General features: G+C 42.7%; 1 protein-coding gene across 1 annotated transcript in view; it reads right to left on the bottom strand.

The window, feature by feature from the left end:
* Positions 1–6,882, bottom strand: part of RIMKLA (ribosomal modification protein rimK like family member A) — a 58,521-nt gene extending 51,639 nt beyond the window's left edge. Inside the window, exon 1 of the mRNA XM_069068158.1 lies at positions 6,462–6,882. Within this exon, the coding sequence (XP_068924259.1) occupies positions 6,462–6,624 (163 nt within the window). The 5' untranslated portion in view covers positions 6,625–6,882. The remainder of the gene's footprint in view (positions 1–6,461) is intronic.
* Positions 6,883–15,114: the final 8,232 nt, after the last annotated feature.

Raw genomic sequence — 15,114 nt, 5'->3', positions numbered from 1 at the left:
GCCCCCCCCCCCCTTTGAAAAACCCAGACGCTGATTTGGTATGGATGTAATGGTTGGACAGTTTGGAAATCTGTCTACTTGATCTGTTTCTGTCTTGATAATTCTGCCTGTATACTTTGAAGTTCGGGGTGCTGACCTTTTTTCTCCTGAACAAGGTAAACGATATATGTCTGACTGATTAAAGTAAGCTTGTTAACCCATTTTGAGTTGCTTTCCTTTAACAAAGCAGATCCAAGAACCTGTATGGGCAGCAAACCCTGAGGACGTGCTTGGGGTGCTTGCCGCTACACTGGTGCTCTTCCTCTCTGCGCTAGCCCCCAAAACTTTTTTTTGGTAGATTTTTCTAACTGGCCTCAGCTAATTTTGAGATTCATTTAGCACTCCTCACATTAAATGTAATTACTCAAACAAGATCTGGGAATGTTTAACCTAGAAAAGACTCTGGAGAGATATGCTAGGCAAGGCTCAATATCAAGTTGAAAAGAAATCTCCCGTATGATATCTCAGGGATCTGTGCTATGATAGAGAATTAACTGCTTTATAATTCTGCTTATTTTATATTTCACAGCCCTAATGGGTAGGAGGTTCCTCTTGATGTTTCAGCAAAATCTTCCTCCCTGTGACTTGTGCCCTTTGGTCTTAGATTCACACCAACCTCCCCTCCCGCCACCACTCCCACAACCAAGCAAGCTCTAACCTAGGCTGCATATATCACATTGAACACACACACAGAGATGACAAATGTTAAGCAGAATATATGCTGAGAGATCATACTGATAGATACTTTTTGTCTTACAAAGCTCTTTCCTTCCAACAACATTGTGAGGAAGGAAATAAAGGTATTATTATTCCCATTTTACTGATGAAGAAACAGGCTATAAGTGGTTGAAGTGACTTGCTTTAATCAACAAAGTTAATATGTAACAGATCCATCAAATCTGAGTGTTCTGATTCCAGGATTGGTACTCTTTCTGTGCTACCATACTGTTTCTCATTCACATCTCTGTCTGTCTGTGTCTGTCTGTCTGTCTGTTTCTGTCTTTGTGGGGGATGGCAGAGAGAGAGAAACAGTCCTGACTTGTGAGTTTTCCAGGAAAGAATTTCCTGTTACCAATGCTGATCCAACTTAAAGTATTAAATAGCTGCCTGGGGGCAGTGAGAGGTGATTACCCAGGGTCAGGCAACCAGTTCAAGCTACAGATTGAACTTGAACCCAGAGCCTTCTGACTCTAAGACCAGTTCTCTATCTATTATACCACACTGCCTCTCTTGGATATCATTATAACTTGAAATTCAGTCATAGAAGATGGAATATTGCGAGTGCTAAAACCCTGAAGATGGACAAATTAAATCCTCTCATTTTACAGATGAGGGTAGGCCCAGAGAGAAGTGGCTTATCCAAATTTAGAGCCAGTAGAGTTTAGAATAGGGCAGCTAGGTGGCACAGTAGATAGAGCGCTGGGCCTGGAAATAGGAAGACTCATCTTTCTAAGTTCAAATCCAGCATCAGACACTTAGTAGCTATCTGACCCTGGGCAAGGCAATTAACCCTGTCTGACTCAGTTTCCTCATCTGTAAAATGAACTGGAGAAGGAAATGACAAACCACCCCAGTATCTTTGCCAAAAAAATCCCAAATGGGGTCACAAAGAGTCAGACACAACTGAAAAATAACGGAACAACAAGACTTTGGAATCCTTTCAGAAGAGCACTTTGGCTGTACAGTTTGACTTAGCTTTAGAACTACAAACAAGGGCTCATATCTTGCTTTAATCAATCAACCTCTGACTATAAATTCCCATCCTTCCATGGGTGGTGAGAAAATGTCTGTTTTATAAACTGTACTAGGGGCATAGTATTCTATCTACCAGAATCAGTCCCACTGAAAATAATCTCTGAATACTGATACAATGGCCCATTTGCCCACCATGAAAAATACAAACAAATAATGAGATTTTCTCCTAGTCAAAAAGATGTAACCTTGGCTTTTCCAAAGAGTGGGAGGATTTATTTAGTGATCTTTTTTTTATGCTGTTCTTGCCATTTTAGGGTCTCATTTTCTAGATTTAGTTCTCTAGACTGGGGAAAAATAACATACTCTGAACTTCATAACCTGTCCCGGCCCAAAGAAACTTTCCAGTCTTCTTCTACCTGACAGCTCTTCTATGTACTCTGCTATCCATCAACACTGGCCTCCTGGATGTTTCTTGAACAAGACCTTCTGCCTCCCAACTCCAGGCATTTTTATTGGCCATCTGGCATGCCTGGAATGCACTGCCTCCCCATTTCCATGTCCCTACTTCAAGTCTCAGCTAAAATTCCACCTTCAGGAAGCTTTGCCCAAGCCCTCTTAATTCCAGTGTCTTCCCTTTGTCCTTTACCTTCAATTTATCCTGTATATAGGCTTGTTTGTACATAGCTATTCTCACGTTGTCTCCCCCATTAGACTGGAAGATCCTTGAGAGCAGGACCCATCTTCTCCCTTTCTAGTGCTTAGCACACAGTCAGTGCTAAACAACTGTTTAATTACTGATGGATGTAAACACTGGGGTGAAAGATGGTACCCTAAAACAAACCAGAATTAATGAAGCAGAGAATAGAAAATCAAATGCTCACTGGAGTGGAAGGACTTCCTTCCACATTTAGAGAACCTAAAAAAAAGTTTTCTAAGATTCCAGCTTGGAAAGAAAGTATTATCAAGGCTAAACATGAAGTTTTTAGAATTGTAAACAGAACAGGAGGGAAACATCAAATCTGGATGTTCATTGGAATGTGGACTCCAGACTGGAAAAACATAAGATCGCCAAAATGGTTTAAAAATCCTTAACAGAATAGAAGACAATCAACTTTGGAAATGCTGTAAGTGAGAATCTGAACCCTAAGATACTAGTTAAATAACACTACTAATAATCAACAATTATATAGTATTTTAAAGTTTGCAAAGCACTTCACATACATAATCTCATTTGAATCTCACAACAAACTTGTGAGATATATAATTATCATTCCCACTTCACAGATAAGGCAACTGAGGTTTAGTGTACCTAGTCCCACAGCTATTACATGTCAGAGGCAGAATCCAAATTCAAATCATCCTAACTCCAAGATAAACTGTCCATCATGCCTCAGCATGACTTTATACATGTCCCCATCAGCTGGGTATAAACTGAAAATATCTGGTAACTGTTCAGATCAGTTTATGGATGATTGCCTCATGGTAGATTACAGGCAGTATTCAACTTACAATGGTCTGTTTTCCAACATTTTCTCTGTTAAGTTGGTCATCTGAAATATAGGACACATTTCTACAAAAGAAGCAAAGTTATAAATGAATATTAGGCTCCTGCGATAGCCTACAGGGACAGCCAGGTGGTGCAGTAGATAAAATGCAGGGTCTGGATCTTCTTGAGTTCAAATCCAGCCTCAGACACTTATTAGCTGTGTGACCCTGGGCAAGTCACTTCACCCTGTTTGCCTTAGTTCTTCATCTGTGAAATGAGCTGAAGAAGGAAATGGCAAACAACTCCAGCATCCTTGCCAAGAAAACCCCAAATGGGGTCACAAAGAGTCGGGCCCAACTGAATAGCAACAACAGGCTAGCCCATAAAGGCTCATGTAACCCATTCTGCAGCCTCATCTTAACATGCAACTGAATCTGAGCTCTCAAAAGAGATGTATAGAAGGGGAAGTACAACCCCTGGATAGGTCTACTAGGCTGAAAAGGCTTTGAGTACAGGCCTGGCTACCAGCTTCATCAGTCATACAAGGACCAGCTTAAGTGTGGAGAGGCTTGGGGCAGCCAGGTAGCACAGTGAGTAAGAGCACGGCTCCAGTGTCGGGATGACCTCCGGTCTCAGACACTGCTTAGGGGTGGCCAGGTGGCTCAGCAAGTAAGAGCACCGACTCCAGTGTTGGGATGACCTGGGGATCAAATCTGGGCTCAGATACTTAGCACCACACCCAGAAATAACTGGCCGTGTAACCTTGAGCAAGTTACTTAACCCCGATTGCTTTAAAAAAAAAAAAGTGTGGAAAGGCTTATTAGAAAGATGGACACCAGGTAATCAACTTTGTCAGCCACATCAACTCAAAAAGGCTTACTACTAATGTCACCTGCACTACTGGAGATGCAAAACAAGAGAACCACAGATCCTTGAAGTCCTGAACCAAGGAGATGATTAACTCCTGAGTAACAGGAGAAGCCCTAAGTCTACCTGAGTCTAGAGGCCTGAGCTACCTGAAACTGAGCCAGACTCAGCCTGATCCCTTTGGGGAAGGGAGTGGTAAGAAAGATCGGTTAAGAATAATAGGAGGAGGGTTTAGTGGACAAATCCAGTGACAATCTTAGGTTGGGCTTCAGAAATTAATAGGGAATGGGAATGGCTTATTGTGAAGGATTGTAATGGAAATGCAAATTTAAAGATCTTCCCTGCCCCTAGGCTAAAGTGCACCTGGAGACTGGGGTGGGAGGCTTGTTTTTCAGTTGATACTTTTTGATTGGCCAGTGGGTCCAAAAGGTTGTTACATTCTCTGAGCCAGGAGAAGGCTATGTAAGCCCTGAAGTGTAGCTTTGTTTTGGGACTCACTTTGAGAAGTGTTCTGTGATTTGATCTGAATTCTGGGAAGCCGTTGTTGAGAGTCCCCCGGCTTTGAAAAACCCAGAATGTGGAAACCCAGATGTTGACTGGGTATGGATGTAATGGTTGGACAGTTTGGAAATCTCTCTACTTGATGTTTCTGTCTTGATAATTATGCCTGTATACTTTGAGGTTCAGGGTGCTGACCTTTTCTCCTGAACAAGGTAAACAATATATGTCTGACTGATTAAAGTAAGCTTGTTAACCCATTTTGAGTTGCTTTCCTTTAACAAAGCAGATCCAAGAACCTGGATGGGCGGCAAACCCTGAGGGAGCTTGGGGTGCTTGCTGCTACAAGGATGAGTCATTTGTAAGTCAGGCGTTCCCAAGTTGGAGAACACTTGTATTAATGGGAATGGCCATTCCTAACCTTATGGGGTCAGTGTCATATAGGTCAACACATCAATTTCTACAAAAGGGCTTGAACTGCCCACCAGAAATTATACACCAAAGCCCCCTCCCAGTTGCAATCTGCTAGAAGGGGACCCCTACCAGGGTCCCTAGAAACCACCTAATAGGCCATAATAGTGAGGGAATGTTTCGCCTGTGTTGCTAGAAAAATGCCCCAGATTCAGGTCTGTTCATGTTTGTATCCAGGGCTTTGCTAGGTAATCGAGGCTTTACTAGAAACAGCATTAATGACATTACACCTACCTTGGAACCATATTTTGTTGATTAGCAACACCTAACTCTATATAAGTGTATCTTACAGAAGACTCAGTGCTGTCTTCCCTATTGGGGAGGCAGTCACCAGCTAGTTAATAAACACTCCTACCAAATTATAATTGGCTTTGCTGTCCTGTTTCTCGGATGTCCACTACAGGCTCTTGGTATCCCTGGGAGAGGTAAAACCCCGGGTTGAATGGATCACCAGGCTGAGCCAAAGTGACATTCCTTCTCTTCCTAGTTTACCTGTCTCTACTATGCAGGATTCCTTTAATCACTATTTCATAGAAGGATTAACATGGTTCTTTATGGGTGACCCCTACAAACATGCCAGCTCCAGGGAAGTACTCTATACACAATCTGATAAATTCAAGGAAAACAACAGTCTAGGACCTGACATTAGACCAGGGCTTTACTTTATTCCTTAACACTAGGGCTCACCTCAAACTTTATCATCGGATTTGATGGGTTTTCCCCTCCCCTCCCCAATGGGCAGTTTAGGTTGGTTCCTATATCCTATTATGTATGTCATTTGATTCCCAATGCACATTTCCACAGAACTTTTTCTTTTTAAACTGCTCTGAGAATTCTGTAAATTTTGCCATCAGCTTCTCCAAGGGCACCAGGTCTTCATAGAAGAGGCATCTGAATAGTGAAATTTTGAAAAGAAACTAGATTTTTGACTGAAAGCACAGAGGGCTTAGGAATAATTCATGCACTATGTAAAATAAAACACAACAAAAACCAACTTAAGTTCAATATGAAATTATTTTACATTCAAATATATAGTCCTTAACAGATTTCAAGCTTTAAAAACGGTTTTTCTTACTTTTTTATGTGCCAAAGAAATGGGGGACCTTCAGTGGGCCACCCCAGAGGTGACTCTAACTAAACACCCGCACATTTGGGAACCAGGTGTTAAGGAGGGCAGGCAGTATGAGTGAAGAGAGTCCACCAATGCACCCCTCGGCTGGTTCAGGAGTCCCCGCCCCGTCCACGCACCTGCCTGTCCACGGGGACACTGGCCAGCTCAAGCTCAGCGCGCCCCGGGCAGGGCAGGGGTGGTCAGCCCCCTCCTCCCTCGGGAGTTCGTGCCCCGGGGCGCGGGTAGTGCTGCGGGCAGAGCGCAGCGCGCCCCCCGCCCGCAGCCCGAGCTCACCGAGGTGGCCGCCAACGACGGTGACAGCGATCTGGTCCATGAGCACGGCCCTGAAGCGCACGTCCTGCTCGGAGCAGCGCTGCCGGAGGGCGCGCAGGATCTGCACCTGCGGGTAGTCCTCGCGGATCCTCCGGTCCGTCAGGAACCAGAGGCTGGAGCACATGGCGGCAGGGGACTGGGGGCGCGGGCAGGAGGACGAGGAGGGCGGGCAGGGCAGGGCAGGGCAGCGCAGGGCAGGACGAAGCTGGACCGCGGCGCCCACTCTCCTCCTCCCTCGCTTGCTCAGGCCGCTGACATCGCCGGCGAGGCGGCGGCGGCGGCGGCGGCGGCTGCAGCTCTGGCTCCGACTCTGGGCTCTGGACTCGCAGCTCGAGAGCTACCGACCGCTGCGAGCCGAGTACCCCCCACCACAGCCGCCGTCGCCGTCGCCGCTACCGCCACCGCCTCTGCAGCCCTGACCCAGCGAGTCTGCGCAGCAGCCAATCAGCGCCGCCGCCGCCGCCCGGTCCCAGGGCGGCCCAGCCAATCAGCGCCCGCGCGAGCGGGACGCGGGACGGCGCCTCGGCCCAACTGCAGTGTCGGCCCACCCGGAGCCGCGCCCAGCGCCGGGCCGACGCCTGCCAGCCAGCCGGCCAGCCGGCCCGCTGGCCAGGCAGCCTGACAGGCCAGTATTACTGGTGGGGCAGTACGCTAGTCGGGTGTCTCGGGATGCGGCGGCCAGGGGCGGAGCCGGGGCCGCGGCACAGGGGACCACCTCGGCATCATTCCAGCCCCGGCTGGCACGTGGCCCCGCCCGAAGCGAGTCACATAGTGCTCGGGCATCACCTCCCCACCCGCACTGCCAACGAGCCGAAGGCCGGGCCCCCCGGCTCCCTCGGGAAATAAAGAGGAAGGGGAGGGGGAGGGGAAGGAGGAGGAGGGGTGAAGGAGAGGAGGGAGAGGAAGGGGAGCTAGAGGCTGTGGGGAGAAGGAAGAGGGGGTAAAGAAGAGGAGGGAAGACTTAGAGGGAGAGGGGAGGAGGAAAAGGAGAGTAGGAAGGGGAGGGTAAAGAAGAGGAGGGGCCAAAGCGCAGTGCCGCAGGTTGGCGGGGGTGGTGACAGTGACCATGACCTCGGACGCTGAGACAGCAGCTCCGCAATCAGCTCCTTCTGGGCATCACGGACCTACATCACGAGCTTTAAGCCTGTGGGACCTTTGGTGCCCAAGGTGGGCTGCGGAGCAAAGACGCGGCCAGGGTGGGATGGGAATAGGCGCCTGCCAAGAGAGACCTGAATGTGACCACTGTGCGGCAAGAGGGGTCCTGACGATCAGGCTGCGTAGTGTAGGAAAAGACCACGCAGAGTTTGAAATCAGCGGACCTGCGTGCCAAGCCATGCCTCTGCCAATTACTTCTTCCCCAATCTTGGTTGTCTGGGCTCTAGTTTCTCATCTGTAAAATGGGGGTGGGAGGAGGGTGCTGGACTGGATGACCTCTAAGATCGCTTCCAAATCTAAATTTAAAAGTCTCCCAGGTCTCTTCCAGCCCTTAAATCTATAAACCAACGCTAACGATTTGACCTTGGACAAGTCCCTAAACCTCTCTGTGCCCCAAGTTACCTCATCTGTAAGAAGGGGGTTGGACTGTCTGCTCTCTCAGGTTCCTTCCAATTCTAGTTATATAATCCTATGCTACTTGTGTGACCTTAAGCAAGACATCTCACTTCCCCGGGACTCATTTTCTTCATCTGAAAAATGTGTGGAAGGACTGGTTGAATTCTGAGGTACCTTCCCAGCTTTAAATTACTGACCTGAGAAACTCCTGCCTGAAGTGATTCTTTTCCCTCCGTTTTGGGTACTGTGGTGGGAAAAGGCTTGGGTTTGGATTCAGGAGACCAGGGGTTCAAATCTTGGCCCTGATACTATCGGTGTGCTTTTGGACCAGTCACTTTACTTTGAGCCTCACTTTCCTCATCTGTAGCATGAGGGGATTGAACTGGGTGAGTGCTACTGCTCCTGCCTGTTCTAAATCTTATTATTCTATTTATAGTACAGATCTCCATTTGATAAAAACAGTTTAAAAAGGAAAGGGAAAATAAACCCTCTAGTTTTGAATCAGAGTACTCCATTTCCTTCTCTGGAAAATAAGGGAAATAAGGAAAATAGTCTCTGGAAATCCAGCTCTGTTAAGAGAGGTAGATTTGGCGCATGAACAGTCATCTCATTTTATGATATCCTTAACCCACCACTGGTTAAGACTCACCTTCACCTGAAGTCTGGAGTTTACACAGGAATTTGAAGGAAAGAGGGAGGGCTATTTTCCTACCCAAAAGAGGTTTGGGTTTTGTTGTTGTTGGGTTGTGTGTGTGTGTGTGTGTGTATGGGTGTGTGTGTGTGTATGGGTGTGTGTGTGTGGCAACCCGGGGTTGAGTGACTTGCCCAGGGTAACTAAGCTAGTAGGTACCTATCTGAGGCTGAATTTGAACTCAGGTCAGCCTGACTGGGGTGGTGGGTGCTCTATCCACCCAGCCACCTACCTGCCACTGAAAGAGGTTAAGTTTTAGTCTCAGCTGATGGTTCATAGACTGATTCGAAAGGAATCTCAGGTGTAGGAATCACAGGATTTAGAGCTAAAAAACAAAGGTCATAGAACTTTTAGCTAGTTCAAGCACCTTGATTTTACAGAAAAAGAAACTGAGGCCTGGCAAGAGGAAATCAGGATCACCCAGATTGCATAGGATTAAGGGTTAGAACTGGAGGAGACCTTAGAGACCACCTAGTCCAATTTCTTTGTTTTACAAATGAGGAAACAGAACCAGAGATGCAGTCACTTTTAAAAGGTTATGCAGGTTACATTATAGCAAATAGCAGAGTTGAAATTTAAAGTAAAGTCCCCTGACTCCAAATCTCCATGCCACTGAACCCAGCTCTTTATGAAAAAGAGAATGTAATTTAATTGAGGAAACACTGATTAAGCACTGTTTGTAACACAGTTCCTGCTTCTATGGATCTTACTGTATGAAAACAGGTGAAAAGGCAGAAAAATGGTTCTTGTTCTTTACAACTGTCATTTGGCCTCTCCCTCCCCCCACCTCTGTTTCTTTAGGACCAACCCCTAGACAACCTCCTTTAACATCTTCACTGAGACAATTTAGTTTCCTTTTGAAGACGCCCAGAGATGGGGAAAAACCCCTTCTAAATCTACTTTTACGTATCTCTAAGTATTTGGAAGTTTTTCCTTATATTGATCAGCCAATCCCCAGTGTCCCCAAAATCGTAGTGCAGCTCCAAACTATTAAAGCAGATACGTGTGTATATATATATATGTATGTATATATATATATAGAATCTTGGCATGTATACACATACCTACACACATTTATACATGTAACAAAATACAATATACATATGTGATACATATATATGCCATATATTACATCATAGCTGCATATATTGTGTATAATATAATCTATATATTACATATGTGATGTGTGTACATATATTTACACAGATTTTCTGTGTGGCTTCCACTGCTTCTCTTTCTAAACTTTGGAGAGTGAAACCAAGGGAGCAACATCCCTCTTATATAAAACAAGCTTTCAGCTACCATTGAGATGGAGCATTTTTGTCCTGTTACATGCCCGTCTCAATCCTCTTTGCACATACTTCAGTCACCTTAAGCTACATGTTGTTAAAGGCATTCTTTTTTTCCTCCTAGGCTCCCCTTGGTACATCTTGGTCACAGATCCATACAAAAGGACAACAGAACTAGGAAGGATATTGTAGACCATTGAGTTCAATTCACTGAGGAAACAGTAGGGCCTAGAAAGAGAAGGACTTTCCTCAGGTCACAGAAGTAGCTCTGGGATTCAAACTCAGATCTCCTGACTCTAACACCATCACTTTTTCATCTATGTGGCTCCACATGTATGCATATATCCATGCAGTCAGAAGTACACTATGTTGTTCAACTTCAAGTCTGATTCTCTGCCTGCTGTCTTTGGTCTTCACTAACTAGCTGTAATGGTCTCCTCCAACTGGTATTCTCTGGAAAACAAAAGTACCTTATCTGACAGATACTAAGCAAAGAAAATTAAAAACTCTGACACCATAAAGAAATTCTCTGGTATAAGAAAACAAAACTGATACAGGCTTGTAACTGAATCTGCCCCAGAGCTGATGCTTAAGATACCTACATAAAAAAATAAATTATATATGTGTGTATGTGTATATAGATACACATATATAAAAACTCATGAAAATATAAAACAATCTAGAATTTAAAACATCAATGGAACAACAAAAAAAAGTAGCAAAAAAAATCAATGGACAATGAAGATGAAATCAAAGAACAAACCCTAAATGAAAATTCCAGACTAATTCTTAACAAAATCAGGCACCTAGATGGTTATAGAAAGAGTGGGAAAAAGAAATACCAAACCATAGATATATTTAGACCAAAACCCATATTTTTTTATCTGGACCTGTGACCTTGGCATAGTAACTCCTACTGAGAAAATTCTCTCTATTAATGCAGATTGGCATTTGCGGTACAATTTACAGCTTTAGGAAATGGCTTAATATTATTTGAAGACATACTTGTTAAATAGCTGTGTGACTTTGGATAAGTCACTTAACCCCAATTGCCTTGCCTTCCCCTCTCCAAAAAAAAATACTTGGAGAATTTTTTCCAGAGTGGAAAAGAATAGATGCCTCCCCATGAGTGGAAAAAAATTCACAAGGCTGACATAAAAGCTGAAAGTTAAAATCTCCAGCACACATAATTAACAGATTTCAGAATTCAAATAAAAAGATTTCCTGCTCAAACATTTCATTTGTTACTTATCTATGAGTATCTCCTTGCTGGCTCATCTGGAATATTGATATATTGCCTCCTTAACATATCTGGAACAAGTATTGGTAAATTGTTCTGAAACCAGAACATTATTTTGAAGTAAAGCAGTTTTTTTTTTAATGAGTGCATTTCATTTGAAGATAGTGTTAGGTTTAGTCCCATCAGTAGATTAGAAACTCCTTGAGATCTGGGACTATTTCATTTTTCTCTTTGTGCCTGGTACATAGTAGGAGCTTAATAAATGTTTGTTGAATTGAGAAAGAAAAAAATTCCTTACAGAAAAAGCACCAGTTAGAATCTTCTTTCATTTTTCTCTGCAGTAAAAAACAGAATCATAAGCTTATAGATTTAGAGCTAGATCATGGGAGTCCAATGTAACCTTTTATTTTGCAGAAGAAGAGACAGATCCAGAAACATGAGGTGATTTGTCCAAGGTTGTGTAAGGAGGAAGTAACAGAGGAAGCATTTGAACTCAGGTTCTCTCCAAATCCAGCACCCAGACTAGACAAGAATTCTGATCAGATTTAAAAGAATCAGTTTGGTTCAAAAGATCACCTTATCCTGGGAATTTAAACATTCTCATTGAAAGCATTTGAAAACAAAGATTTTGGGAAAGAACCCTAGTGCTTAAACAAACAAACAAAAAAGGATATTTCAAGTTTGTCATTACCTGTAATTAAAAATACAAATATAATTTTTATAAATTCCATATTCTTGGGGCAGCTAGGTGACACAGTTAATAAAGCACTGGCCCTGGAGTCAGGAGGACCTGAATTCAAATCTGACCTCAGACACTTAACACCAAAAACTAGCCATGTGACCTTGGGCAAGTCACTTAACCCCAATTGCCCTACCTTCCCCCTCCAAAAAAAAAGCAAAAAAAAAAAATCCTATGGAATATTTTAAAAGAAGAAATTGTATTTAAAATTTTTTGTTCTGGGAGAAAATAATGTATATCATGATTAATGGGAAAGAGTTTATAAATGTGTACATGTTATATATACTATATAGTTGTCTTAATGTTGGTTTTGAAAATTTCCAAGGAAAAATAATTAGAATAAACAAAGAAAAGAAGCCAGTTAGCTAGATTTAAGCAAAATTTTAACCCAAAATGGATCAAGCCTCAAGGAATCATACATAGTTTAAAAAACAAATTGAATTTAGTTCCACCAGGAGTTATAGATACTGGAGTTTGAGATGGTTAGACAAAATAGGTGTTACCTCTTGTTGGGAAGAATTTCTTCCCATCTCTAAGAAACTGGAAGACAACAGATGCAAAATTTAGAAGCATGAGCTGTGAGTCTAGAATTGTTTGTCCAGCAAAATTTGGTAAATATTTGGACCTTGAAATGTTTTCAAAAAGGCATGTGTCCTTCATGGAAGTTTTTGAACAAGTCAAACTTCCAAACTAAAAAGGGAAATAATTTGAGAATTTAAGGGAAATCAATGATTATTTGAAATTTGTATATATGCATATATGTACATATGTATATGTATATATATAGATATACAAAGCTGACACAATAAGAAGACATTTAAATAGACCAATATCAGAAGAAGAAATAAGACAATTCATCATTGAATTACCTTATTTTTAAAAATCACCCAGCTCAGACAGAATTCCTGTCTTTTCAAAGAATAAATGACCCCTGTATCACATAAATTATTCCTGAACAATGATGTTAAGGAGTGTGGGAAGGAGGGAACAGTTTTGGATCATAGAAATCATCGTACAATTTCCCAAGTGCTCTTCAGCCCAATCTCATCTTTTAATCCATTTCTGGATCAATTCAATGAGTTGCCAGTCCAGTTGCATATCATGATCTAAGCAATGTGTTCTCTGTCCTGTGTGACCAGCTAGGCTGATCTCTCTGGTGTAGCTTTGTATTACTTTGAGGTTGAGTGTAAACAGCACACTGTTCAATACAAAAGAACATTTGTAGACACTTTACATCACTCTTCTATTTGGACTTTGGCAAGGCACTTTCCACTGGCACACACACATATTGTACACATTTTGTGAACACATTTCTTTTTTTTATTTTTTTTCTTTTTGGAGTGGGGAGGGCAGGGCAATTGGGGTTAAGTGACTTGCCCAAGATCACATGGCTAGAAAGTGTTAAAATGTCTGTGGCTGGATTTGAACTCAGGTCCTCCTGACCTAGCTGCCCCCAGAGCACATTTCTTGATGGTGATACTACATCATAGGAGAAAGCTACTATCTTCATGGTTGCATCCAATGGATAGAGTATTGATCCTCAAATCAGGACTCATCTTCCTAAATTCAAATCTGACCTGAGACAATTTACTAGCTGTGTGACTCTGGACAGGCCACTTAACCCTACTTGCCTCAGTTTCCTCATCTGTAAAATGAGCTGAAAAAAGGAAATGGCAAACCACTCCAGTATCTTTGCCAAGAAAACCCAAAAAGTCCTACAGAGTCATACACAACTGAAAAATGACTGAACAACATTTGTAAGTTCTTCCCTCATCCCCCAATAGAATGAAAGCCCCCTAAGAGCAGATATTTTCTTTTTCTTTTTCTATCTTTGCATCCCTAACACTTAACGCAGTGCCTGGTACAAAATAGGTATTTAATAAATGCTTGTTGAATAAATAAGTGACTTTTACTTTCCTCTCCAAGGTTAAACCATGAGTTATCTGTCCATTCAGTTTCAATTTCCTTTTATTTTCTGGTTTCATTTATACTACAAATGACAAGATTGATATGCTTCTATTCTTCAAGTATTATGTTCCCTCGTGAGTCACTGGGCAAGAATCTCAGATTTAAAAGACCAACAGTTAAGTTAATGTTTTATGGGCAGTCTAAACAATGCTATTCTTGACACCCTCTGCCCTATTTCAGCCCCTTTGCCTTTGTCACTGCAAAGATGGAAGGAGGCCACAATGGCCTCAGGGCCACTTGTATTTTACTTTGTTTCATAGTTTAACTTGACCAAAGAATTAATTTCAAAGTTAGCTACCTGCCAACAAAGAACATTCTACAAAGAAGATGATTTTTTCAATAAAAAAGAGGCATTTAAGTAATTCCTCTAGCACCCCCCCCAAAAAAAAACCCCAACAACAGTCTGCTTGGCAAGTTAACACTTCAAATGAAGACACACAAAAAGACAAATGTGTACAATTAACAAGAAAATGCTGACTAATGAAACCAACTCTTTAATGATTCTGAGACAAGAAAAGGGCAATTTAAAACATCATACATCAAGGATCAGAAACTGAACAAAAAGACATTTAGTGACAAGGGGATCTGTGGGACTAAAGATTCTTGGGAATTGAGTCCAGAGGGAAGGAGAAAGAATTGAATTAACCTTCTATTTATTAAAACCCATATTACCTCATAAGTACAACAAATTGTTGTTGTGGGTGAGGAGGAATAACTCAAAGGGAAGTCACTTGATTAAAGAAAAAAGAAAGTTAGTGACAGGAGGAAGCTGGAAACACACTCCCACTCAATCCGGTTTTGAGAGGAAAGGGAGAAATTTCCTGATCCAACTCTAAGGTTGTGAGAGTGTTGTGGGAAAAATAGTAGTGGAAATGGATATGGGAGGGGATTCACAAAGTGTTATCCAAAAAAGGGTTGGGATGAGGGTAGCAAGGTATTGAATTCAGTGAAAGAGGTGGTGAGCAATGGGAAATGCATAATGGAGGAGTGGACCTCAATGGACACATCAGGAGAACCTCTCTTCCAGGGTCACAGTTACCAAAAAAATACATTCCATTTCAGTTAATAGGATTTTTGAGCCCAAATGAATGCCTAGTGTCCAGGATAGACCAGGAGACATAAGGATAGAGTTGGCT

The sequence above is a fragment of the Petaurus breviceps genome, unplaced genomic scaffold (genome assembly GCF_028583685.1).
Source record: "Petaurus breviceps papuanus isolate PSGF00001 unplaced genomic scaffold, PetGlider_PUasm1.0 90760, whole genome shotgun sequence".
Lineage (NCBI taxonomy): Eukaryota > Metazoa > Chordata > Mammalia > Diprotodontia > Petauridae > Petaurus > Petaurus breviceps.
This window is presented reverse-complemented; position numbering and strand designations above follow the sequence as displayed.